Raw genomic sequence first — 26,071 nt, 5'->3', positions numbered from 1 at the left:
TTATTAGCCTAGGAAGTTCTAAAAGTTAAAGTTGAGTGGTTTTAAGTTATTAAGTGTGCCACTTGGCACACTCACCAATGCAAGTGACTCTCTCTCTTGCTCCCTCACCCCCCCTCATCCTCTAGCGCCCCCTCTCTGGCTGGCTATATGAGAGCAGTCTCTCCCCCTCTTCTGAGGTTGGCAATGCAAACCCCCCCCCCCCCCCCCCCCCAATGTGAGCGTGCTCTACGCAATGGAGCCCTCCATTGAAGCTTCAAACCAGCCCCTTGCGACATATGTGGTAGCCTCATGCTCCCATTGTCTAGAACAAGGGCTCTCACAGTCATAGCCACCTTTTGGTGAAGATTCGTCGCGAGAAGTTGCAGCAGGCACTCTCTCCAAAGAGTGCGGTGGCTGTAAATTCTCTGTTTTCAATCCCTAATCACCTCATCAGGGCTGTTTTCAGTGGAGCACTCATAGAATTTCACTCCTCTCTACTTATCCTACACCTACGCAAGGTTTGGTGCAATTCCATCGCAAAGAAGGTCTCCGTTTCGGCGTAGGAGCGTGCAGAAGTAAGAATTTCAGGTTATGTGCAGAAAATTACAACAAGCAGATGTGCGTGCATTTTGCTTGTTTCTCTCTTGAGTTCGATGCATGAATGATCGCGCATGAAGGGTAACACATAGCGGAAGATAGACTCTCCGTTGTGAGAGCTGCCTACAAGCTATTTGGAGGATAGACTCTCTTAATGAGACCTTCCAACAAGACCTGCAGAACAGAAGAAGTCCTCTTAGCAAAAGGTGTCACAAACGGGAGAGCATAGCAATATAGAATATACTTGGATAAATAGAATTTATCACTTAATATTGAAGCCAGAGGATATAGAGAGAAATAGATATATACATACATACATACATACATACATACATATATATATATATATATATATATATATATATATAATATATATATATATATATATATATATATATATATATATATATATATATATATATATATATATATATATATATATATATATATATATATAGAGAGAGAGAGAGAGAGAGAGAGAGAGAGAAGAGACAAAGATCGACACAATACTCGGGACAAAAGATGTGTTGGTCCCCCCCCCCCCCCCCCCCCCCCCCCCCCCCCCCCCCCCTAATAGTATCTTTATTTACTAGGAGAAGCACTTGAACCGAACGTATTACCACGTTCGTTCTAGAATAAGACTTGATGGTTCCTGGAAGCCTCGGCTTCCTATTCCTAGGGCAAACCCTATTCCAAGGAACTTTCGTTCCATATTCTGAATCCTCGAGAATCAAGGTTCTCGCCTCTCGATCTCACCTTCCAGACTCAGAGCATGGCATCCCTGCGACTCTTTTCCAATTCTGTTCCTAGAGTCCTCTTCTTGCAGAACAACTCTGCTTTCCCAGACACGAAGTCCTTCCCTTGGTAATTTCAACTTCCGGATCACATCTTGAGAGTCTACCACTCTAGGATCCGTGGATCTACTTCCCAAACTCGGGTACGAAACCCTTGGGCTGATCTAGCTCTAGTTCCTCAGAGCGCTTTCTCCTGTAGAGACTTATGCCTTCCTCTGCTCCTTCCTCGTGAAGAGGAACTACACCTGCAAACACACACAAACACGGGACAACAATCCGTATGGCCAATCCACAATTTATACCTCTCACTCTTTGCATGGGAAAAATGACCTCCGTGCTTCGTAGTCTCGCGATGAGTCTTCTGGCAGCACACTCTTCTCTTGCTCACGCTGGCAACTCAGTTCTTGAAAAGCAAAACCTGGAAGAGATCTCTACATAATAAATCCTCTCTTCCAATCCTACACACAAAAGAAGGTGTTTTCTTGGATTCCTTCTCGTAAATCAGCCCCATCTACGATGTTATGGGCTGAAAAAAGAGAAAAACAGTAGCTTGTCACGATGGAAACACGCTCCGTAGGCACTTCTTCGCGAGGGAACTCGTGCACTGGGTCCTGGCGACATCTGGTAAACTTGGGGCAGCCATGGGCATCACCGGTAACGTCTTCTTTGCGGCTGAAATCTGCAGCATCTTCTTCTCCTTGCAAGCGTTGGTCTACTCTCGGGGGGGGGGGGGGGGGTGTTTGCTCTTCTGCTAGCGAGAGAGAGAGAGAGAGAGAGAGAGAGAGAGAGAGAGAGAGAGAGAGATCACTGGCTGGTTTTTAAGGTGGCTGCCTACTTATTAAGTGGGCGACCGGCATATTTTAAAAATGGTCTGAATTTGCCCAAAAACTCAATAAAACCTTATAAGTTAAAAACAATGCTTACACAGCACTTCCAAGGCGTCCGTGGATGCAACCACATGCACAAATGCAATGCAGACATAGACTACCTCGCGGGAAAGCATCTGCTTTCCTGAAAAGCAACCTGCTTTCTCAGAAAGCAATTGTATTTCCTCAAAGTTTCTTTGAACCCATCTTCATCCAAGTGCTTGCTCTTCCTTGTGCACAATTCTAACCAAAATCGGAATTTCCTCCTGACTATGAATATTCCCTTTCCGACGCACCAATCCTTTCCTACTAAACTCACGGTACAATCTCCTTCGCGATGCTCTATGTCATCCATTCTATGATGCATCAGAGACGTCTGTTCGCGGATGGTCGAATACTTCTTCCCGATGCTCCATGTCACCCATTCAATGTGACGCATCAGAAGTACCCGTTCCTAGTGGCCTTACAAATATTCTTGTTCACAGTGCTCCCATCATTACTCTGAATGACACACTAGAAATATATGTACCTAGTGTCTCCAGTAAGAAAAACCCTCACTTAAAATGCCAATAATTCATTTGACATCATTTTTCTTGGAGTTCCAAGCGAGAAAACCCTCTCACTTATAAATCCAATAATTCATTTACAATTATTTTTCTATCAAATAAAGCCAATTTAGCAACACAAGGAGAGTGGAAACACTCTCTCAATCAGTAGTAAGAACAAAACAAAGAAGAATAGAGGACAGGCGATGCCACAATCCTGTGCTTGAAAAGAATCTCCCTTAGTATTAAAGATATTCTCTTTATGGGAGGGGACCACCCCTTAGGCTTATTTATTCTTACTAGGGATGCCCCAAAAACAGAGACCCAAAACCTTCTAAACTCAAAATCAAGAAGTCCCAAAAGCAATTGGTTTCCCAAAGCCAAGAGCACAATTTGAGGAAATCCGTACATGCTGCCACGTCAGTATGCCGTACAGTCTGTCCGTACTTTATGCCACGACAGCATGTCGTATTGTCATGCCACATCATCTGCTTTGTGTGTGTGTGTGTGTATGTGTGTGTGTCTCCAGGCAATGTTGCCACTTCATCACTTTGTGACATACCTAAGACAAATTTAATTGTGTCTGTGCTTTATTTTATTGAGGCCCCATCCGATAGGGTACTGTAAATTGTTAGGGGTTAGGATTAAAAATCCTAACCCAATAAATTTTTGTGCCACTCAGCCGGCTTCAATAAGTTGGTAACACTTCTTCTTCTCCTTCTTCTACTAGGGATTCGGCACCGATCTGCACATTGGCCAAGGTTAGGACCAGGGAGTCCTAACCCTCTTGGTGTTCATTGATTGACAAGTTAGCAATTTGTGACAAAGCCTCCTCTCTCTCCCAACTAGCTACGCGTTCCTGCCATCTGTCACAAACTGCTGACGTGTCCAGACACTGAAGAGCAGAGCTCACTATCAATCACGGCCGAGGGGCCTAAACCCTAAGAAGAACAAGTAACAGAAGAAGAAGTCCTACCAACTTATGCGGACCCGGTCCGATGGGGCACAAGTGACAAAGGAATTAAAAAGCAGGATCCACACATACACAACAAGAATTACGCGTGGACTGATGACGTGGCAATTGTACGGACGCTCCGGATTTTCCGTTGACATGATGACGGGGCATTGTACGGATTTCCGTGTTTTGCGTTGACTACTGGCGTGGCAGTTGTACGGAATTCCATGAATTACGTTGGCAGCTTTTTGGTATTGCTTTTCGACTAGAAGCTTTTGAGTTTGAAGGCTTTTCATGTAAATTGCTTTTGGGACCTAGGGCCTTTAAATATGAGGCCATGGGCTCATTCTCTGGCATGCTTCCTGAGAAGGTGCAGAATCTGGAGTACCGGCTTGTACTGTGTTGATGCAATATAAAGAAACACCGAAAGGGGCGCCAAGATTTGGGGCCAATACTCTCTAGGGTGGAATTCTGTCACTCCGTGTCGCGTGTCGTCTCTCTCTCTCTCTCTCAATTAGTTGTTATTGAAGTGCTAAAAGTTTGTTCAGTCTGTTCTTTTCTATTGACACGTGGTGCCCATCTTGTGACACCATCACCCACACTGCTCTAGATGCTCTTGCCAACACGGTCCGTTGGAATTTCCACTGATTTCCCGTTTGGGATTAGGGTTTTCTTCGTCTCATCACAGACGGGTAGTTAGAAGGGTGTCCTCTCTATCACTTCACCTCTAGAACCCATGTGTACTACATAAAAGATCGGATTCTCTATAGAAGAAGAATTGTCTGAGCTCTAATACTGTCACAAACTGCTGGCGTGTCAAAGCCTTGAAGAATGGAGCCAACTTGCAGATGTCGGCCGAGGGGCCTAAACCCTAGGAAGAACAAGTAACAGAAGAAGAAGTCCTACCAACTTATGGGGACCCCGTCCGATGGAGCCCTAAGTGACATAAAGGAAATAAAGCACGCGTGGGCGCACACACACACAAAAGAAATTGCGTAGCTGCTCATGACGTGGTAGATTTCCAAAAATTGCGTTGGGTGATGACGTGGCAGGCTGTATGGATTTTCGTAAATTACACTGGCAGCTTTTTGGCATTGCTTTTGGGACCAGAAGCTTTTGAGTTTAAAGGCTTTTCATGTGAACTGCTTTCATAGGCCAAGGGCCTTCAAAATGTGCTAAGGGCTCATTCTCTTGCATGCTTCCTGGAGAAGGTGCAGAGTCTCAAGTATCGGCTTGTACTGTGTTGATGCCATATAAACAAATACTGAAAGGGGCGCCAAGGTTAGGTGCCAATACTCTCTAGGGTGGAATTCCGCCACTCCGTGTCGCGTGTCGTCTCTCTCTTTCAGTTCAGTTGTTATTGAAGTGCTAAAGGTCAGTTCGATCTGTTCTTTTCTATTGGCACGTGGTGCTCGTCTTGTGACAGTGGTATCAGAGCATCAGGCGTGTGCTTTTCTGAAAGCATACCGGTCCTACAAAAGAGCAGACAAACCGACTCCGGTATCAGAGCATCAGGCGTGTGCTTTTCTGAAAGCATACCGGTCCTACAAAAGAGCACACAGATCGACGCCCGACTTATTAGCCACTCCCACCCTTACTTCATCGCGCATCGGGCGCGCTCCCGTCTTCATCGCTCTCTCACAGGGCATAAGCCATAAAGAACCCAAGACATGGATTCAACAAAATATTTACAGTTTCTGCTCAACGAACTCCACGACATTCTTTCGCGGCATCCTTAGCAGAATCTTCCGATGCTACAAAGTTTTCAACAATTTTGAACTACATGTTACCCCCTCTGATGCCCCAGGTGGTACCTCCTCCTCCGGCATCACAAATTATGAGAGCTTCCAATCGGCAAACTTCTCAACCGTCTTTTTCGATCGAGGGAGTCTTCAGGAATATGGTGCAACCATCTGACCTTGATCCAGTGCAACCGCCTTTGCCACCAGGCTACAATGGTTGGAGCCCATATGGATACCCTTATTATCCATACTTGGGATATGCGCCTAACCAACCCAAGATTTCAAAGATGGCCGCACGCCAGTCAAATTTTTCACTTTTTTCGGGGTGAAAGATCGCAAGAAAGCATTGCAATTTCTACAGCATTTCGACAACATCTATGCTTTAGGAAACTATACAGAAGAATCCAAGATTTCTCGAGCAGCAGGATTTCTTAAAGATAATGCTATGCAATGGTGGAGTTCAATTGCGACACAACCACATGCTCCAAGGACCTCGGGCAAGCTTTCAAGACAGTTTTTGCACGTAGTTGACTTCGATGTTTGAAGTCCGGATTTTGGCAGTGCCATCGAAACCATGGACGAATATAACCAAAGGTTCCTCGACGTGTACCTTCCGGTGTCCTTCTTTAGATTTGTTCCCTTGGAGGCCCAATGCGAGTGATACACCATTGGACTATTATCACCATTGCAAGAATATTGTCTATCCAAGCGAGTCTCCACCATGCAAGAACTTATGGACCATGCCGCAATCGGCGACAAAACTGATGAAGAGAAAGCTAGAGTTTACCACAAAAGAATCTTCGGCCACTAATGACAACTCTCGCCAACAAAGAACAAATTCTCGAGAGTCTCGAGAAAGTCAACCACCAAGGCCTCGTTTGACACCTCAACAACGAGACACCTTACTACAAGAAGGCCGATGTTTTGGATGCTTTCAAACAAGACATAACTATTTTGGTTGTCCCCAACGCACTGGCAGACTTGCGGAGCTGACTCCCGCATCGACGATCAACAGAAATCCAGCACCATCTCCAACCAAACGAGCTAACCAGACATTGGATTAGTACCTGATATCTATGGCATACACCTTGAAAGTACAAATGAATAGTGTCGAGCATATGGCAAAGTCAACGGTTTGAAAGCCCTAATTTTCTTTGACCCAGGAGCTACAGAGAACTTCATCCATCCATTATTTTTGAAGCAGATGAACTTTGATTATGATGCAGAGGGTGGAGAAATTGAAGTTGAGCTAGCCACAGGGCAAACTCAGAAAGTGGTACCACTCATTGGTGCTCTTCCAGTGACTATCCAAGATTATCATGGAAAAGCCGATTTCCACATTATGAAGTTGGGCAATTGTGACGTTCTATTAGGGATGCCTTGGCATGACAAGAATGATGCAACTCTCCAGGTTCGGAACCGAGCCATCACTGTGATGCAGAAGGGCAAGCCAGTCGTCCTCAAAGTTCGGTTGTTTGAACAAAGCTATGAATGAACTCTCTAGTTGTTTTATAGTTAGATACTTTTAAACTTTGTTTGAGAAAGTATGGTTTGAAATTTGTTTGAAATGGATGGTATTTGTTTTGAATCTGTGTTGGTGCCGATTTGAAATGTTTGACTCTGGTTTTAATAATGGTTTCGATGATTCGTGATTTTACTCCCGGGTGGAGGGTGAGAAATGATGTTTGAGAATGCTTGTTCATACTCATGGCCCGTACCCCTGTGGTTATGTGCGGGGGGAGTGTTGAATGATTGAAAAGTGATGACCCGGACCCTTGTGGTTATTTACGGGGGGAGTATTGTTGTTGTTACTCATGGCCCGGACCTCTATTTACGAGGGGAGTATTACGAAGTCTGAATAGTGGTTACTCTCAGCACCTCCAAATGACGCAGGCTGCGGTCTGGGGGGCGTTTGGTTGTAAAAGGCCTCTATATCTCATGGCCCGGACCTTTTTAGGTTATTTGCAGGAGGAGTGATGAGGGAGTCGTTGAACAGCTCATGGCATGGTTATTTGCGGGGGGGGGGGGTGTTCATCGGCGGCTTTATGTTTCTATGTCTTGTAACATGCATATATGAGCATTTGTGTTGCATTGTGATGTGCCAACTACTAAATATTCCTAATTGGATGAGATTGTCTGGGTATGTGATTTTAGTGCATCAAGACAACCATGGAAGATCAGTACTGGCTATGACGGGTAATTTTTACTACGTCGGAATATCAAGAGTTCTGATCTAGATGAAAGGAGAAGCTAACTCCTCGATCAAAAGAGCCGAAAGGAGAAGCTAACTCCTTAACAAAAAGAGCAAATTGATTGTCCCTCGGAATGTCCCTCAGAATGACCCTCGGAAATTTTTGAGCTGACTTGAGTTGTTTTGCAGATATGCTGTAATCACGGACGATTACTCTCTTTCAAGAAGGGGAGATGTCACAAACTGCTAACGTGTCAAAGCCTTGAAGAAGGGAGCCAACTTGCAGATGTCGGTCGAGGGGCCTAAACCCTAAGAAGAACAAGTAACACAAGAAGAAGTCCTACCAACTTATGGGGACCCCGTCCGATGGAGCCCCAAGTGACATAAAGGAAATAAAGCAAGACACACACACACACACACACACACACACACACACACACACACACAAAAGAAATTGCGTAGCTGCTGATGACGTGGCAAATTTTTAAAAATTACGCTGGCTGATGAAGTGGCAAGCTGTACGGATTTCCATAAATTACGCTGGCAGCTTTTTGGCATTGCTTTTGGGACAAGAAGCTTTTGAGCTTAAAGACTTTTCATGTAAACTGCTTTGCATGTGCCAAGGGTCTTTAAATATGTGCTAAGGGCTCATTCTCTGGCATGCTTCCTGGAGAAGGAGTAAAGTCTCGAGTACCGGCTTGTACTGCGTTGATGCAATATAAAGAAATACCAAAAGGGGCACCAAGGTTTGGGGCCAATACTCTCTGGGGTGGAATCCCGCCACTCCATGTCGTGTGTCATCTCTCTCTTTCAGTTCAGTTGTTATTGAAGTGCTAAAAGTCTGTACAGTCTGTTCTTTTCTATTAGCACGTGGTGCCCATCTTGTGACAGATACCATCGATACAGGCTTTGTCACAAACGGGAGCGCACAAGATTAATCAACAAGCTGAAAATAAATAAACTTTCAACTAAAAAGAGTTGAGGGAGAAGATCGACGCAGTATTTGGGACCAGAAGATAGGCTGGTCCCCCCCCTCGAAGAGAATCTTTATTAGGGAGAATCTTTTTTACAAGCACAAGAACCGGAGTGTCCCCTCCGTTCTATTTCTTCAAACTCGATGGTCAATTTCTTCCCTTGCGGGAAATTTCCAAGAGACGAGCTCTCAATTCGATTTCCGTCTATTCCCGAGCGTGAAGCTCTATGGACTCTTCCCGGAATCCCTGAGCATAGGCCAAGGCCTTTGTGCTCCTCCATGATGGAGTCCCTAGAAACACACAAACACGAAACAACGACTCGTATGGCGAATTCACTATTCATACTTGTCGCTCCGGGTACGAGAAAGAGAACTCCTATGTACTGACTTCGCTCGTTCACTAGCAGATTCTCCGCCGGGTAGACTCTTGCTACTAGCACTCGCACATCTACCAACTGAGAGAGAGCAGGTTGCTTTTATAGGCTCCCGCACCCGTCAAGAATAGCCAGTGCGGAGCTGGCGGGAATAGGGCAACCAAGTAGCGCAAGTCATAGGGAGCCTTGCGGCTGAATTTGGCGAGCGGATAAAGGGATTGCATGACGTTATTCTCAGCCTTACAGCTTCAGCACTGGTTTTTTTTAATTGGAGTTTAGTTTATTTTAAGTGGACGGCCGGTCACTTTTTTAAAAAAAAGTATGAACATGGACAAAACTCAATAAAACTGAGTGAGCTGAAAATTGATGTTATGCAATCACAGTCAACGCGTCCCCACATGCAATCCTGAGGCACGGATGCAATGCAAACACAAATTCCTCGCAGGAAAGCATCTGCTTTTCCCCGAAAATAGTATTCCACTTTTTAGCAAAAGCTTCTTCGAACCCATCTTTATTCTTGTGCTTGCGTCTTTACGAGTATTCCTTTTTCCAGGTTCGGGTTTCCTCCCAGACCAACGGAATATTCCCTTTCCGATGCTTTCGTCACCCATCACATGACGCATCAAGAATATTCGTTTCCCGGTCTCTTCTACTTAATGTACCCATCATATGACACATCAAGGCTGTCCCTCTTTTATGGCTTTTGATAATTCCCATAGGTCTACAGTTCCTGACCTTACGGTTCAAGTGCACACATTTAAATATTCTAATTTCAATAAAAAGAAATTACTCAAAAGAATAAGAAAATAGTCCATTTAGCAACAGGCTTGGACACTCCAAGCGAGAAATCAATAGCAACACATAAACAAATACTGCAAATAGCTGGACTCAACCTGAATAGAGAGAAGAGGAAAGTGGACACACCACAGTCAGCGCCCCTTCCAATATTTCTTTATTGATTGCTAATCACAACTCCTCGAGGGTCCAATTCTTCGAGACACTGCGTCCAAATGCTCTCCGAAAGAGTGGCCCAGAGAATCCTTATAACAATACATGGATGACCAAAAGTAGAGCGCGTAAAGCTCTACTCTCTAAAACCATGCAAAAATCTGACAGCACTTCAACCAGCGTAAAACACCGAAATTCATACAGCAATGCCACATGGCAGTCAACGCAAAAAATAGAACTCTGTAGGTAGCCTTTACGCTTTTGTCTTTTAGGGTTTAGACCCCAGGGCTGGTGTCCATAAATTCTTCAAGTTGGTTTAGGTTAGAGTTTTTAACTCTAACCCCTTGGTCCTCTCGGCCAAACTTTTAAGTTAGGCATACCATGTCACAAACTTGTGTCAACTCTGTCTAAAAAGTAGCTCGTTTCCGTGGATGAATAGAGGCATAGACAGAAATAAAACCAGCCAAAGTATTACCTATCTGTATGGCCACATAAATAGCTGGAAAGATTCAACATATCATGCACAAAGATGCATACACCACAAATGTGAGACAAGTCCCCTATGGCAGGCGCCGAGAAGATGCGCCGTGTACATAAGATTGTCAAATGGTTTAGCCATCTTGTACACCTCAATAAAAAGTCCACATCTCCAACTAGTGAAGTCTTTTGCTTACGCTTTTGATGGAGTCAGTGGATTCTTCTTTCTTGAGTATCATGGAGAGCTTCATGTACCGACTTGGAACTCTGATGGATTACAATCCTCAAGAGTGTAGGGCTCGAGTTAGCTTCTGCTTGTGAAGGAGTTGCACAAGCATGTAATGGAAGAGACATATAATCTGATGATAAAATGTCCATGTCATGATGCATCCAATCCACAATGTCATACATGCGATCCCCAGAGGCATACATCTGAAGAACATCTTTATAGATGACTCAGTCACTGCAATGCAAGACAGATCTAAAACCGTACATACCTAACCCACAGTGGCATACATCTTTAATTAATAACAATTATACATCTTTAACGTGTATCGCCTCTCATGGCGAAGCCTCTTCGAAGAGGCTTTCTACTCTATATGGAATCCGTCAGGAGGAAGAGGGGCCTCTTGTTTGCCTTGTGCAAAATATAGCACCTCCCCAAACCAAGCTTTGAGCTCTGTCTAAGTGCCAGAAAGCATCTTGGAGGCCTCCTTGCCCCTCCAAGGTCTCACAAAAGTGGGAATGAAAAATTTTGTGCGCAGGAACAGAATCATTGGAAGATAATAGCAACTGTTTATACAATGCAGTCCATGGCAGCAGCCCTGTCGTGACAGCCACTGCCCCATGTGTGATAGTGTGTGGTGATGTACAAACAAAAGAACAAACTCCACCATTGCTCCGCTCCTTGAAGGGGAGGAATGAGGATAGCATTGGGAGAATCTAGCTGTCTACGAGCTGAGGTGTGAGTCCTTGAGGCTTTTGTAAAACTGGCATCGCAGGAACAACTTGTTGAGGACAGAAGCAGGAGACAGCGCCGATTGTCACAAAAACATTTTTCTAGATAATTTCAGGACCTTTTGGAGCAATTTGAGAACTAATTACGAGCATCTCCTTACAAGAAGCGTAAGGAGCCCTTCAAGCCCCAACTTCAAGCTTTTTTCTCGTATCTACCGAAAAGCACTCAACTTTTAAGCTCCCTCTCTTAAGGGTCAAGAGTAAAGAGTCGACATCTACTAACTAGTGCCAGTTGGCACGCACGTGTAAGACGAAGAGGGAGGGGGGGGGGGGGGGGGGTCATTTAACAATGCAGAAATTCTCCTTCAGACTTCAGTATTATCTTTGAAAAAAAATGCAGGTTAAGTACATGCGTCGAGAAAAAGAAATGAACAAGAAGAAAGTCATTGATTACCATTGCCAAGAGCAAACCCCTTCATAGTAGTAGCGCATTACCCAGCAAAGTCCCTCCGTGTACTTGGCAGCCTGCACAAACACAGTACTCCTAATCAGAGTCAACAAAAAGGATACACCCTCATACCTACCAAAAACAAATAGTAGCCACTAGGAACTCACAACATCCATTGAGATGGCCTTGACATCTTCAGGAGTGTGTGCCTCGAACTTTTCGGCATAATATCGTTCTTTCCAACCACGTTCTCCAAGTTTCACCTACAAACAAGCATAGTTTATCCATATGTCAAACAAAATTCAGACAGATCCAAGTATGAAAGCACAATTCAACAATAATTTAAACCCTTAAGTTGAATCATGCACAACCCTGATATTTCAAAACAATTTCACCACAGCCTTCATAAATAATCATAACATTATGCAATACTCATAAGATACATTTAACACATAACATATGCCATAACGTACATCATGAGTCCTGAATCATGAGGAATAAAAGTAAGGTTCACACTGCGCAATGCACATAAGACAAAGAGAAGAACTCCACGTTCGAAACCATTATAACACGTGAATATTTCAAATGTCTGCAAATGTCTGAAAAATACATCACACACACACACGAGTGCAGCTACGCAAACAAGTTATTCTCAATTGTTTTCTCTCCTCATAATAACCCCAAAAATCAGACTGTACAGAACGCCTGAATAAGAAGGCAACCCAACCTTGTCTTCAGGAGGTTTCTCCGCATTAAAAAGATCAGATTTTTCCTTCAGTGCTGTCTTCAAACGCTGCTTCAACTCAACTGCAGCATCACCCTGCTTTTCACCCAAATTAAAAACTAACACAAACGATCCGAATTTTTTGGTGCTAAAGATGATACTGTTAATCATATGTGCAACTTCAGGAGCCTTTTACCGTTGAATTATCCACTGAAACCACTCCAGAAGTAACATCACCATTTATCCTTAACAGCTTTGCTGAATGTGATATTGAAGCTGTCAAGTGTACATTTGTCTCTATCTTTCTTGTAGTTGTAGAGCCCATATGCTTCTTAGAAAATGGAGAAGGACGTGATGCGTTAGCAAGGCGTGCATCCCTATTTTGCATGATTGGAACTATGTAAGATGGGTTAAGATTTGGAGCAACATTCCCATCCTTTGATTGTCTTCCCTTTTCACGCTGCCTCCTTTCCATTTGGCGCTATGGCAAAAAATCAAACATTTAAATGAGAATGGCAGACAAAAATTTTAAAAACCAGCATTTGCGACTGTTGCAAACGAATCAAATGCAGACTAAATCATTACCTGGTGTAACCGAGCCCGTTTTTGGAAAATTCTTTCTTCGTTTGCACCTACTGCTTGAATAAAATGTTTAACACGCTTCAAATCAACCTGAAGTTCAAAATGTTAGCTGTCTACTGCTTTAAGAATATACATATACAAAAGTGGCATATCCAATCAAACTATAGATCGACTGCGGCTTCACATACCTCACCACCATTACTTAAATAGCCACCCATTTTTCGAAACTCGTTCTTGTAGATCGCCATGAGTAGATTTATTCCACCCTGCAGAAGAATCATCTCTCTCTCTCTCTCTCTCTCTCTCTCTCTCTCTCTCTCTCTCTCTCTCTCTCTCTCTATGTGAGCCTGATGAGAGGAGAGGCCAGCCAGACTCAGAGACACATCACAGACTTCTTTAGAGCAGAGACTGGACACCCGGAGGAGCTACTACCATAGCAGATCGTGTCGCCTCACACCAGAGGCACAGTGATCGATCGAGCGACTGAGCTGGGGAGATCCAGACGCCCGTGACTGCGGACATCAGAGGATTCCGATCACTTCGGCCCGACATGCACGACGCCCGGTCAGACTGTTGACCATGGAGGAGATTGATGAGATCCGCCAGCGACCGATGTTGGATCTCTTATGGCTTTTGATTTAGCTATCCCAGTTTTTGTTCACACCTACCAATGTAGGATTCCATAGTATTTTTATTTTATCATTTTGTCATTTCATTTTGTTATTCTGGCTTTGTATCAGATTCACCACATTGTAACCCTCTGGTCTCATAGGTCATTTTGGCCTTTTAAAGACGTTAATATAACATTTCATTTCATTCTCTCTCTCTCTCTCTCTCTCTCTCTCTCTCTCTCTCTCTCTCTCTCTCTCTCATCACCATTTCTTCCATCTTTGTTTCACACACTGTTACATCCAGTTTACCGGGTACCTATTGTATCAGCTGCTACACCCGCGTAGTTTTAGATTGTAGTAGTAGTAGTAGTATTTTGTTCCACTTCTAGTTCTTTTCTAGTTCTTTTGTACCCAGACATGGTATTAGATTCACTATTTTGTAACTGATTGGTCTCATAGGTCATTTTGGCCTTTTGAAGACGTTAATATAGCATTTCATTTCATTTCATTTCATTTTCTCTCTCTCTCTCTCTCTCTCTCTCTCTCTCTCTCTCTCTCTCTCTCTCTCTCTCTCTCTCTCTCTCTCTCTCTCTCTCTCTCTCTGCTTCCCCTCGCCCCCCACTGCGCTCCCGCTTCCCCTAGCCCCCCGCTGCTGCCCCTACGCAGGTAAATCTCCCCCCCTCTCCCGCCCCGCACCCGCACCCCCCTAGTCTTTTCTCTCTCCCGCCCCGCAACCACACCCCCCTGCCCTGCCCCTGCGTCCCTACCACACTCGCTGTCCCCCCCGCCCCCCTTCCCGCTCTCTCTCTCTCTCTCTCTCTCTCTCTCTCTCTCTCTCTCTCTCTCTCTCTCTCTCTAAAAAAAACGCAGCCGTTTTTTTACCTAGTAGACAGCAATCCACTCTTTTGATCATAACTTCTTCATCCGAACTCCGATTTGGGTGATCTATAGCCTCAATCAAAGAGCACGAAGTCCTCTACGCATTGATGTAAAGACAGAAATTTTCAGAGTTATGGAAGGCGTTTTTGTAGCAGCATTTCCGAAGTGAACAGGTTCAACAAAATTGATTCTCATCTCCTATTTTACATACAATGTCTTCCGGCACTCGCAAGGGTTCTTCTTCTTCAACAAGGTCCACAACCATTGTGGAAAATGATCCAAAATCTCCTAAGTGTGGAGATAGCAACACAACCACCCAACCAACGACATCGGAAACCATGATCATGGCGTACTTGGTATCATTGCAAGAGACCGTAAACAAACAAGGCGAAGACCTACAAGCACTTGCAATGGAGAATGGCACACTAAGGGTACTTGTGGTTGAGAATGAGAATCTCAAGAGGACACTTGAGATGCAAACAACACGTTTGATGCAACTTGAAGAGGAAGTCAAGGAATGTAAACGCTCTCTTGTGGACTTGAATGCTTTGAAGGAGCGGATGAGCAAAGTAGAGCATGACCATGTATTGAAAGAGGAGAAATTTGACACTATGAGCCGGGATGTATGCGACATGAAAAATGTATGCACAAACAAGTCTTGGGTTGATGTATGTGGTAGCAATGTGGTTTCTAATTCCTCACTCATGCAAGCTATGGTTCAAACAAAGAATGTTGAGAATGTGGATGTGGAGGAGTTGAAGGAACGAGAGGGACGTTCCAAGAACATTGTTATTCGTGGAATTCCCGAAGAGAAGTTAGAGACACCTCCTTCTCTTGCCATTGTTATTGAAGATTTCTTCAAAACCCACTTTGGCATGTCCGGAGTTATGGTCTATGAAGCACATAGAGTGGGGAAGCAAGGAGCTCCTCGCTCGGGAGAACGGCCAATTGTATGCACCATGCCGGATGAGACCAAGCGAAAGATTATCCTTGATAATAGTTGGATCTATTTGAGGGATACAAATTTTTTTTTATGTGAAGATCGCACTATTAAGCAACAAAATATGCGTCGCAAGGCATATGAGGAAAAGAATAATAAAAACAAGGAGATCTCTCATGAAGAAAATGTGCCCAAGGAGAAGGCAAGTCTCTCAAGCAAATAGAGATGCGTGACCTATGAGACCGAGTTACAATTGAAAATATGCTTTTGGAATTGTAATGGATACCCATGGAATACGGGGGTTGGCATTGATGAACTAACAAGCAAAGCCGATGTTGTACTTCTTGTTGAAACTTGGGAGCATGATACACAAAGGATTAACGGCTTGGAGGATTACAATGTACATTCATTGATGTGGTCAAAGAATCTCAAGCAACGAAGAGGACAAGGAGGGTCAGCATGTATGGTTAAGAAAGGATTGGAAGATTTTGTATCAATTGTGAAAGATGACAAGTACAAACGTTATGTATGGCTGAAAATTATGACACCAAAAAGAGCACCCATTTTTGTAGCCGGTTGCTACATTCCTTATCATGATTCTCCCTTTTATGCTTGCATGGATAGAGATCAACCATTTTCTGATTTGGAAGAGGACATTGCTTATTTCAAAGGTGAAAATGATGTTCTTGTATTTGGGGATATGAATGCTCGCACAAAAACATTGCAACATGATACTCAACAATTTGATATGCCATACATTTCAAGGGAGTTGGAGGAAGTTCACTTGTATGATCGTACTTCAATGGATGAGAAAGAGTCGGATCACTATGGAAAGTTACTTTTACACATGTGTAATAGCACGAGTATGCTCATTGCCAATGGTGTATCTTTGTGGAGTGGAACCAATGGATTTACATGTAGGAGACATAATGGAAATAGTGTGATTGACTATATGCTACTCTCTGAAGCCATCATGTATCGCATAAAGAGTTTTATGTTTGGTCAATGGACCCCGGAATCCGACCATCGCACCTTATGTATTGACCTTTCATGTGGAGAAGCAACTAAGCATGATAATCTCAGCCAAAGGAAAGAGAAGTTATCACTATGTATGGATTTCAAATGGACACCAATGTACATTGAAATGGTTGAGCAAAAATTATGGATGACAAAGCTTCAATGTGATGCACCATTGGAAACTAAATGGGAAGCTTTCAAGAAAGCTATTTGTTCTTGTGCGGAAGAATGCTTTGCCATAAAGCATCTCCATGGTATCAACAAAGATAGATCACGCAAAAGGTGGTTTGATAAAGAATGTCAAGATGCTCGAAAGTCCTTGATAAAGCTTGATGCAACTATGGACAAAGACAACTATCAAAGTCATTTGCATACATACAAGGCATTGATTCAAAAGAAGAGAAGAAGATGGGAAGTAAAGCAACAAGAATTTCAAGTCCAAAAAAAGGCACATGCATGTGGAAGATTTTGGAGAAACTTGAGAGGCAAGCGGGTTGAGAATTTTGGTAACTTGAGTTTAGTGGATATGTACACACATTGTAGGCAATTATATGAGCAAACAAATACTGAAAAAATGTCATTTTATGGTTCACTCCCATGTATGCCGTCTTTTTTTACTATTGAGGATGTATGCGGTGGGCTTGAAAAGTTGGCCACTCGCAAAGCGGGAGATCTTCAAGGTATCAAGCCGGAGATGATCAAATGGACCGGAGATTTTACCCATGAGTGGATGTGTGATATGTTCAACCTTGCACTTCAACATGGTATGCCTTATGATTGGAGTACTAATTGGGTTAAGCCTTTGCATAAAGGAAGGGATGTAAAGAATGTAAGCAACTACCGGACTATAATGATTGCGTCTCTTATGGCAAAGTTGTTTGGGTGCATAATGGAGATGAAATTGAGTGATTGGGCTGAAGAGAATGACAAGCGTGCAAAGGGATAAGCGGGTTTTCGTCGATGCCATAGCACCATTGATCATCTTGTCACTCTTCGTGTTCTCATGGAGGAAAGTCGGTTGAAAGGCAAGTGATTGTATTGTTGTTTTGTGGACTTTAAGAAAGCCTTTCATATGATTCCACGTAACAATTTGTGGAGAAGGATGGAAGAACTCCAAGTGCCAAGTGAGTTTATGCTTGCGGTTTCTCGAATCTATGAGAAGGTGATTTGTCAATTGCGCATGGGAAGAGAAATTTCAGAAATTTTTGTAAGCACTATTGGGGTTAAACAAGGATCTCCATTGTCACCGGCTCTCTTTGGTCTATGCATCGATCAATTGGAACAAATGGTACTTGACTTTATGCAAGAAGAAGGCATTGAAGAGGTCACTATTTGCAATGCGGTAATCATGCTTTTGTTGTATGCGGATGATGTAGTGCTTCTAGCACACACTTTAGAAGATGCACAAAAGCTTATGGTTGTCCTTGAGAACTTTTGCTTGCATAGTGGGCTGATTGTAAATGAATCCAAAACAAAGGTTATGCTTGTGAAAACCAACCATAAGGAGAAGCCATGCATTGTGTACAACAACGAGACACTTGAAGTTGTTGAGAGCTTTAAGTACCTTGGCCTTGAGGTTCCATCCAATCACAAGTGGCATGAATGTGCTATGCGTCGTTTGGAAGCGGGAAAGAGAGCATATTATGCATTTGAGAACATGTGTAATGCGGGAAACATCAAGTGTTGGGTTCTCAAGAAGTATCTTTTTGATGCATTGGTGACACCGGTTCTTCTTTATGGAGTTGAAGTGTGGGACGGGAGCATCTCAAAGTCTACTTGGAAAGAGTTTGAAAATGTCCAAAAGCGTTTTCTTATAAACTTTCTCCAAGTTAAGACACAAACACCATATATGCTCCTACTTCTTGAGTCAGGATCTCTTCCAATTGAGGTTATGGGCATGGAAAGGGTTGTGGAGTACATGATAAAGATGCGTCAAAACCCCTCACATCGACTTCCTGCAATTGCATGGGAAGCAAGCAAAAAAGTTCAAAAGCACCTCAATGTGCTTTGTGCGAGCATGAAAAACTGGGTTCCTCGCAACTGCCAATGCGCTCTGACTGTCAGTGTAGATAGTGTTGGCAGTGTCCTGTCCAACACCCAAATAATCCATAAGGCGTCTGAGCCATAAACCCTCAACCGTAGCTGTGAAGACTGCCCTGTACTCAGCCTCACACTTCGAAGTGGCCACAGTAGGTTGCTTCTTGCTCAACCGTGATATACATGAACTGCCAAGCATGAAACAAAAACCACTTGTGGATCTTGAGCACGGGATGGATGCAAGACATAAAGAAGTGGTTTGGGAGATGGGATGCATTACACTTGCTACATGATGCTTCAATTGACTCTCAAGTGAATGAAGCTTTTCTACAACGCCAATGTATTACGGCTTGGGAGAAGTCCGGTGGGTCACGCTTCATACACTACACCACCTATATTGCCCCCAACTACAAAACCATGTTCTTCGCTGAGAAAGGAAACCGTACTCACACTTACATGCTTGAGCCGATTCCCTTGTCCGCGATACGCACTATCGCAGCAATTCGGCTTAGCTCCCATTTCCTTCGATGCGAGATAGGGCGTTGGGGCAATGGAGAAGAGTCAAATCGATTGTGCACATTATGCTCACTACAAGTTCGAGAGTCTGAGTACCACACACTACTAGAGTGCTCAGCTTTTGATCACATCCGAACTTGCTTCTCTCACATTTTCAGCCATAACTTAGACCTACACACTTTCCTCTCCCAGCCAAAGTGTGGGCTCTCCATTGCGACTCTCGTCACCACAATTTTGGAGCATCGAGAGTCACTCATCAGCCATACACATACTACATCACATGTAACTTTGGTCCCATACGTCATATTTGACCTCCGAGGATGATAATAAAATCTCTCTCTCTCTCTCTCTCTCTCTCTCTCTCTCTCTCTCTCTCTCTCTCTCTCTCTCTCTCTCTCTCTCTCTCTCTCTCTCTCTCTCTCTTTAACCTTTAAAGCTTTTAACCTTTCAACCCCTTAACCTTTTAACTTTTTAAGCTTTTAATTTTTTAATGTACGAACTTTTTAACCCCCTTATTAACTCTATTGTACTGCCTCTCTCTCTCTCTCTCTCTCTCTCTCTCTCTCTCTCTCTCTCTCTCTCTCTCTCCCCACCCCCCACCCCCTGCGTTTTACTCTCTCTCTCTCTCTCTCTCTCTCTCTCTCTCTCTCTCTCTCTCTCTCTCTCTCTCTCTCTCTCCCCACCCCCCACCCCCTGCGTTTTACTCTCTCTCTCTCTCTCTCTCTCTCTCTCTCTCTCTCTCTCTCTCTCTCTCTCTCTCTCTCTCTCTCTCTCTCTCTCTCTCTCTCTCTCTCTCTCTCTCTCTCTCTCTCTCCACTTTTTAACTTTTGGGCCCCATAGGTCATTATGGCCTTTTGAGGACTTTAGTATAACATTTCATTTCATTTCTAACCCCCCCCCCCCTCCCTCTCCTTCACTTTTGTTTTCGAGGCGCGCGCACACACACAGAGAGCTGAACATATTGAGGGCATCGGGCCACACCACCTCGCGCTCCGCCGCTCATCGCGATCGCCGCCAGTGTGGGTGCACACGTACATCCAGTGCCGCGCCCGCTGCTAGAGTGGGTGCACACGCGCATCTAACCCCCTTGCGGACGGCGATCAAACATGAGGAAGACGAACGAAAAAGCCGACCCCCTAGAGGATGCTATTCGAAAATGCAAAGAGGAAATGACGGAGAACATCACCAAGATCAACCGCAATCTCTGGGGCACAATAAACATTCTCGAAGGACGTGTGCTGATCCAAGAGAGTAAGATAAGCACGCTGGAAGACCGAGTGACGACCCAAGAGGAAGAGATCACGTCACTCAAGAAAGAACTCGCCGAAGCCCGATCGAGAAACACACTGGAAGAGGGCGAATTGCAACCCTCAGAAATTGAAGAAATCAACACGATCAAGGAACAAGTACGGGCCATCAAAGAGGGAGAAGAACAGCACAAAGAAATGACGACTTCTTGGGTGGATGTTCTTACCAAAACCCAACAGAAGGCAGACGAAGCCGAGAAATGGATCAAGGTGGCCAAGAAAGGAAAAGACAAGGAGATAACGCCCACGTCCACACCTAACAACATCATTAACCAGACACTAGAGGAGGAGCAGAGGAGAAGGGTGCGTGCTTTACATGTGAGAATATGCGGTCTTACAGACAAAGGCAATGTGGACGAAGAAGTAAAAGAACTCACAGCCTTGATGGGGATTCATGAGCCGACACACACAAGGGCATGGAGAGTGGGCAACATAAAGAAAAATGAAGGCAGTGGAGAAACCTCAAAAGAAAGAGCACTCATCCTCCGTTTTCCCTCCATGGAAGCAAAGAAGTCATTCTTGAAGAAAGACCAACTCTTAAAGAGACTGGAATCTTTCTTGGGGACGATCTCACCCTCTTGTAGATCGCTCATATGCAGAAAGTAATGCCGGAGATTAGAGCGGCAAGGGGAAAAGGCAAGATCGCTTTTTACCGAGACGGAAAAGTGGTAATACTTGAGCAACGCTCCACATGACAATGCGAGACTTATGGGACCACACTCAAAGTAGCTGCCTGGAACTGCAATGGATCTATGCGTCTTGATGTGGGTGCTTTTGAGGATAGCTTTACTGGAAGAGACATCATCTTCTACTCTGAGACACACCAGGCCCCTGGGCAATCCATGCCTCACATCAGTGGATATAGGTGGGAGACAGCCTACAGACAGGAGACACGCTCAAAGCACAGAGGGCGGGTCTCGGGAGGAGTGGCAGTGTTATTTAGAGAGGATCTGCAGCCACTGATACATATAGCCCGCAGGGACGAGCAGGCTAGGTACATGTGGGTGAGACTGAAAGCAGAGACAAGCAGATACCTCTATCTAGCTATTTGTTACTTTCCCCCGAGTACATCAGTGTATGCACCACCCAAAGGACAGTCCCCTTTCTCTATTTTGGATGATGACATATGGGAGTTCTCTAGGGACGGTGACATTATCATCCTCGGGGACTTCAATGCTAGGACTGCCCATCACAAGGCAGTGTTTTATGATACTTCAGAGGAGATGCTAAGAGAGATAGATGTGGTAGAGACGGGCCTTTCCAGACTATCACATGATATGGAATATACTGAGTATGGGCGACACCTGATAGACATGGGCACTGCACATGAATTGGCCATCTTGAACGGCCTACACAGATTTCCTGCTGCGAGAGGCTTTACATGCTTCCCACACAGACATGGAGCCAGCACGGTGGACTATGTCATGGCACAACCGAATCTCATCTCTACTATCGAGGATCTCACACTGGGGCCTAGACCGGTCGGAGTGGCGGTGGATCATGCTCTGGTGTCAATGACCATCTCCTTCCATTTCAGTGCAGCACACAGGCCACGAGTAGCAATCCCTACTCACTACACATTCACAAGGGAGACGGACTCTGTATACATGGACGGAATCTACAGACGCCTATGCACTGAGGACCCGGGGCGACCTCTGGAGGAGCTAATTACTATACTGACACATACATTACATGAGGCAGCAGCTCAAGCGTACCCACACACCCAGCCTGAGCAGAGCCGCCGATTTGCGAGCATGCCTCAGAACAGCTGGTACGATGAGGAGTGCCGCCAGACTAGAGCCAGACATCAGAGGGAGGTGTTGTTGGGGGACGTCACTCACAGACAGTCACAGATGGACTTCCGACGCCTGGTGCGGCGGAAGAAGAGGGCTTTTTTGGCTAGACTCGAGCAGGATCTATATCAGCTATTCTTGAGTCAAGACTCGCGTGAGCCGTGGCGGCTCTTTCATGAGCAGTCCACCCCCCCTGCTATTTCCTCCACAGAGACCTGGGGTCAGTACGCATCATCTTTGTACACAGTACCTGGACAGCCGCCCCTCCCCAACCCCCCCGACCCATGCCCACATACATGTGTCTTTTTCACTGCTGAGATGGTGAAGAAATCCATTGACAGGATGAAGACTGGGAGAGCATATGATCATGAGGGCCTAGTAGCTGAGCATATCATGCATGCCAAAGACCTACTAGCAGAGCTTCTAGCAGTTATGTTTAACCGTGCCATGTGTGAGGGCCTACCGGACACTTGGAGCCTATCTACAATCGTACCTATCTTTAAATCAGGAGACCCCATGGAGCCTAGGAATTATCGCACTATTATGATTGGGCACACACTGGCACGGTTGTATGCATCCATTCTTGAGCAACAGCTGAGTAGATGGGCAGAGAGGGAAGGAATACGTGCAAGTGGGCAGGCAGGATTCAGGAGAGGCTTCTCTACTCTTGACCATATCCTAACACTCAGGGCCATCATCGAGGAAGGCAGATCTCATGGGACACGGATCTATTGTAGCTTTGTGGACTTCCGCAAAGCTTTCGACACGGTACCCAGAGCTAGACTGATGCGCAGATTACAAGAAATGGGAGTACCGACAGAACTCATTTGGGGGATCATGGCATTGTACAGATCAGTAGTAGGGCATGTACGCACCCCTGATGGACTTTCTACACCAGTTCACTCCACTATTGGGGTGAAGCAGGGCTACCCGCTTTCTCCCACTCTTTTCAGTATGTATGTGGATGAGATTTCTGACTACATTGACAGCGATGGGGATAAAGGTGCTCAGTTGGCAGGGACATGGATTCCACTTTTGTTATATGCTGATGACATAGTGTTGATCTCCGAATCCCCAGAGGGAATGCAACGTCAATTGGATACTCTGCATACGTTTGCCCACGAAAGTGGTTTGTCTGTCAACCTGGGTAAAACCAAGGTTATGGTGTTTAATACCACCCCATAGTGGATCAGGAGGTCAGCACCCACACTCACATACGGCCAGGATACTGTGGAGTACACAGACGCTTACACTTACCTTGGAGTGGTTTTTAGCGGACCTACATTCTCACTCAGAAGAGCAGCAGAAACCAGACTTACTAGAGCCCACGCAGCATTGGGTAGATTGGAGAGGATGTGTTCGCAGGTTCAGTTTCAGGAGCCCCGGACGAAGCTCTGGCTCTTTGACACCTTGGTGGCTTCAGCATTGCTCTATGGAACCGAGATATGGGGACCTTCATTGGATCACCACGGGAGGACGGGTCGCTCAGACGGATGGGGGAACATGGAGAAACCTCTCGTCTCTATGATCTCGCGGCTCATTAGAGCCAAGGCATCAGTACCACGGGCCATTATCCGAGCATAGCTAGCGGCCCCCCCACTTGTGGTGGAGGCGCTCACCAGATCAGTCTCCTTCATAAACCGCACATGGGCACTTCCTCGAGACAAATATGCTCGCATAGCACTTGAAGCCTCTCGACAGTTAGCCATACAAGGAGATACAACATGCTGGCATGGGGAGATCACATCATGGTTTCCGTCGCATGGGTTCAGCATAGACCGGCTGCCACCATTCCATTACTCATTGGATGCACCATCTCTCACCCTTACACAGTCAGAGATCACCAAGCTCATACGCCAAGACCTGACCCAGCTAGACACTAGAAGGACATGGATACAACCAGCACAGGAATTGGGCACGAAGATGGCTTTTTACAAAGACCACCTTCTCCAACTTACGGAAGATGGTTTTGTGGCAAGACCCAGATACATGGATACCCACTTGTCTCATGGGATACGATGTGCTATTGGCCAGTTACGCACATCTTCTCACCAGTTGCGGATTGAGACAAGGAGATACAGCGGAGTGCCAGCAGAGGACAGGACATGCCCCTTGTGTAACATGGAACCTGAGACAGAGCTACACTATACATGTCGCTGCCTCGTCTACTACAAGATACGAGGCCGCTTCCATTGCTTGTTCAGAGAAGGTTTTGGACCACTCTCAAGAGTCATGGGATACGAAGATCAGAGATGTCTGGGTTTGTTCTTGCTCGAGCTGCGCAGACACAGAGATAGCCTGATGAATGGCGAGGCTAGCCAGTCTCAAAGACGGATCACAGACTTCTTCAGAGCAGACACGGGACAGCCGCGAGAGCCACTCCCACAGCAGAGCTCCCCCTCGTCTCATACCAGAGGTACACTGATTGACCGAGCGATTGAACTGGGGCAATCCAGGCGCCCGCGACTACGAAGAACTACACAGCATCGACGGAGGCTACGACAAAAAATTCGGAGCACGCTGGCCAGACATGCACGACGCCCGGTCAGACTACTAACCATGGAGGAAATTGATGAGATTCGCCAACGACCGATGCTAGATCTCTTGTGATTCAGCTATCCCAACAAGCCACCCATTTTTTGCTTGGTCTTTTTCTTGGTTCACATCGATCAACTTAGGACCCCATAGTATATATCTTTGTTTTGTACTGTTGTTAGGTTATTTTGTTACTCTGACTTTGTATCAGATCCACCACTTTGTAACTTTCGGGTCTCATAGGTCATTATGGCCTTTTGAAGACGTTAATATAACATTTTATTTCATTTCATCTCTCTCTCTCTCTCTCTCTCTCTCTCTCTCTCTCTCTCTCTCTCTCTCTCTCTCTCTCTCTCTCTCTCTCTCTCTCTCTCTCTCTCTCTCTCTCTCTCTCTCTCTCTCTCTCTCTAGCCATATCTCCTGTCTGATGACCCTATTCCGCTCAGAGCGTGAGAGGGTATAGGTCGGGGCCTGGGTGTCATACTGGAGTGGTGGTAGTCTATCAATATCAAAACCGTGCTGAGCTAGCCAATCTCTTGTCTGGGCATACCATGAGCTAGTGTCCCCTGCCTGTGCCATCTCTCTAGATGCAATGAAGGCTCTATGAGAGATCCTATCTGGATCCATATCTTTGAATCTGCGAAGAAGGCAAACAGTCTGAAAGAGTGCCTCTACCAACATCGGTGGTGCAGCTAGCTCAGCTCTAATAATGTCGTGTGGAACTGATGGCTTGCTGCGAATCATCCTGGAGATCATAATAATCTGTGGCCTCTCTATCTGTGTCCATACTGAGTCTGCCAGTCCCGGTCCCCAAATGGCCGAGGCATACATGAGTGCAGGTGTGACCAGTGTGTCAAAGAGCCACCCCTTCGTCCGGGGCTTCTCGAAGTGGGCCTGGTGGCACTGTCTCTCCATCAGAGCTAGTGATGCGTATCCTCTGGTAAGTCTATCTCTGGCTGCCTGTGTCATGGAGAAGGTCCCTGATGCTGCGCTGAATGTAACCCCCAGATATACATATGAGCCTGTCACTTCTATATCCCCTCCAGCTACTGTAAATCTACTCTGTCGGCGAATCTGAGCCGATGTATGAAATATGAGAACCTTGGTCTTGCCAAGGTTCACCGTGAGTCCTCTCTGCGAGCAGAAATCATCCAGGGCCTGCAAATGTAGTTGTAGTCCCTCTGCCGTCTCTGACATCAGGACAATATCATCTGCATATAAGAGTATGTGTACAGTAGTCCCTGCAATATCCACCCTTCTGCAGGCAGAGTCTCAGAGGGCACG

General features: G+C 45.3%; 2 protein-coding genes across 2 annotated transcripts in view; one reads left to right on the top strand and one right to left on the bottom strand.

Annotated features, from left to right (window-relative positions):
- Positions 1-26,071, bottom strand: part of LOC147423012 (5'-3' exoribonuclease 3-like) — an 89,017-nt gene that overhangs the window by 5,202 nt on the left and 57,744 nt on the right. Inside the window, exons 9-14 of the mRNA XM_086500911.1 lie at positions 13,341-13,418; positions 13,156-13,242; positions 12,767-13,051; positions 12,574-12,666; positions 12,014-12,109; positions 11,853-11,923 (exon numbers count right to left, since the gene is read on the bottom strand). Coding sequence (XP_086357037.1) covers positions 11,853-11,923; positions 12,014-12,109; positions 12,574-12,666; positions 12,767-13,051; positions 13,156-13,242; positions 13,341-13,418 — 710 coding nt within the window. The remainder of the gene's footprint in view (positions 1-11,852; positions 11,924-12,013; positions 12,110-12,573; positions 12,667-12,766; positions 13,052-13,155; positions 13,243-13,340; positions 13,419-26,071) is intronic.
- Positions 21,191-25,050, top strand: LOC147423013 (uncharacterized). The gene has a single exon (XM_086501650.1). The coding sequence runs from the start codon at positions 21,212-21,214 to the stop codon at positions 23,435-23,437; it is 2,226 nt and encodes a 741-aa protein (XP_086357776.1). The 5' UTR covers positions 21,191-21,211; the 3' UTR covers positions 23,438-25,050.

Source organism: Adiantum capillus-veneris, chromosome 26 (genome assembly GCF_014529385.1).
Source record: "Adiantum capillus-veneris isolate H3 chromosome 26, ASM1452938v2, whole genome shotgun sequence".
NCBI classification, from domain to species: Eukaryota; Viridiplantae; Streptophyta; class Polypodiopsida; order Polypodiales; family Pteridaceae; genus Adiantum; species Adiantum capillus-veneris.
This window is presented reverse-complemented; position numbering and strand designations above follow the sequence as displayed.

Excerpts from the sequence above, each read along its gene's own strand:
- LOC147423013 (XM_086501650.1), top strand. The coding sequence starts at position 21,212 with ATGCGTCTTGATGTGGGTGCTTTTGAGGATAGCTTTACTGGAAGAGAC.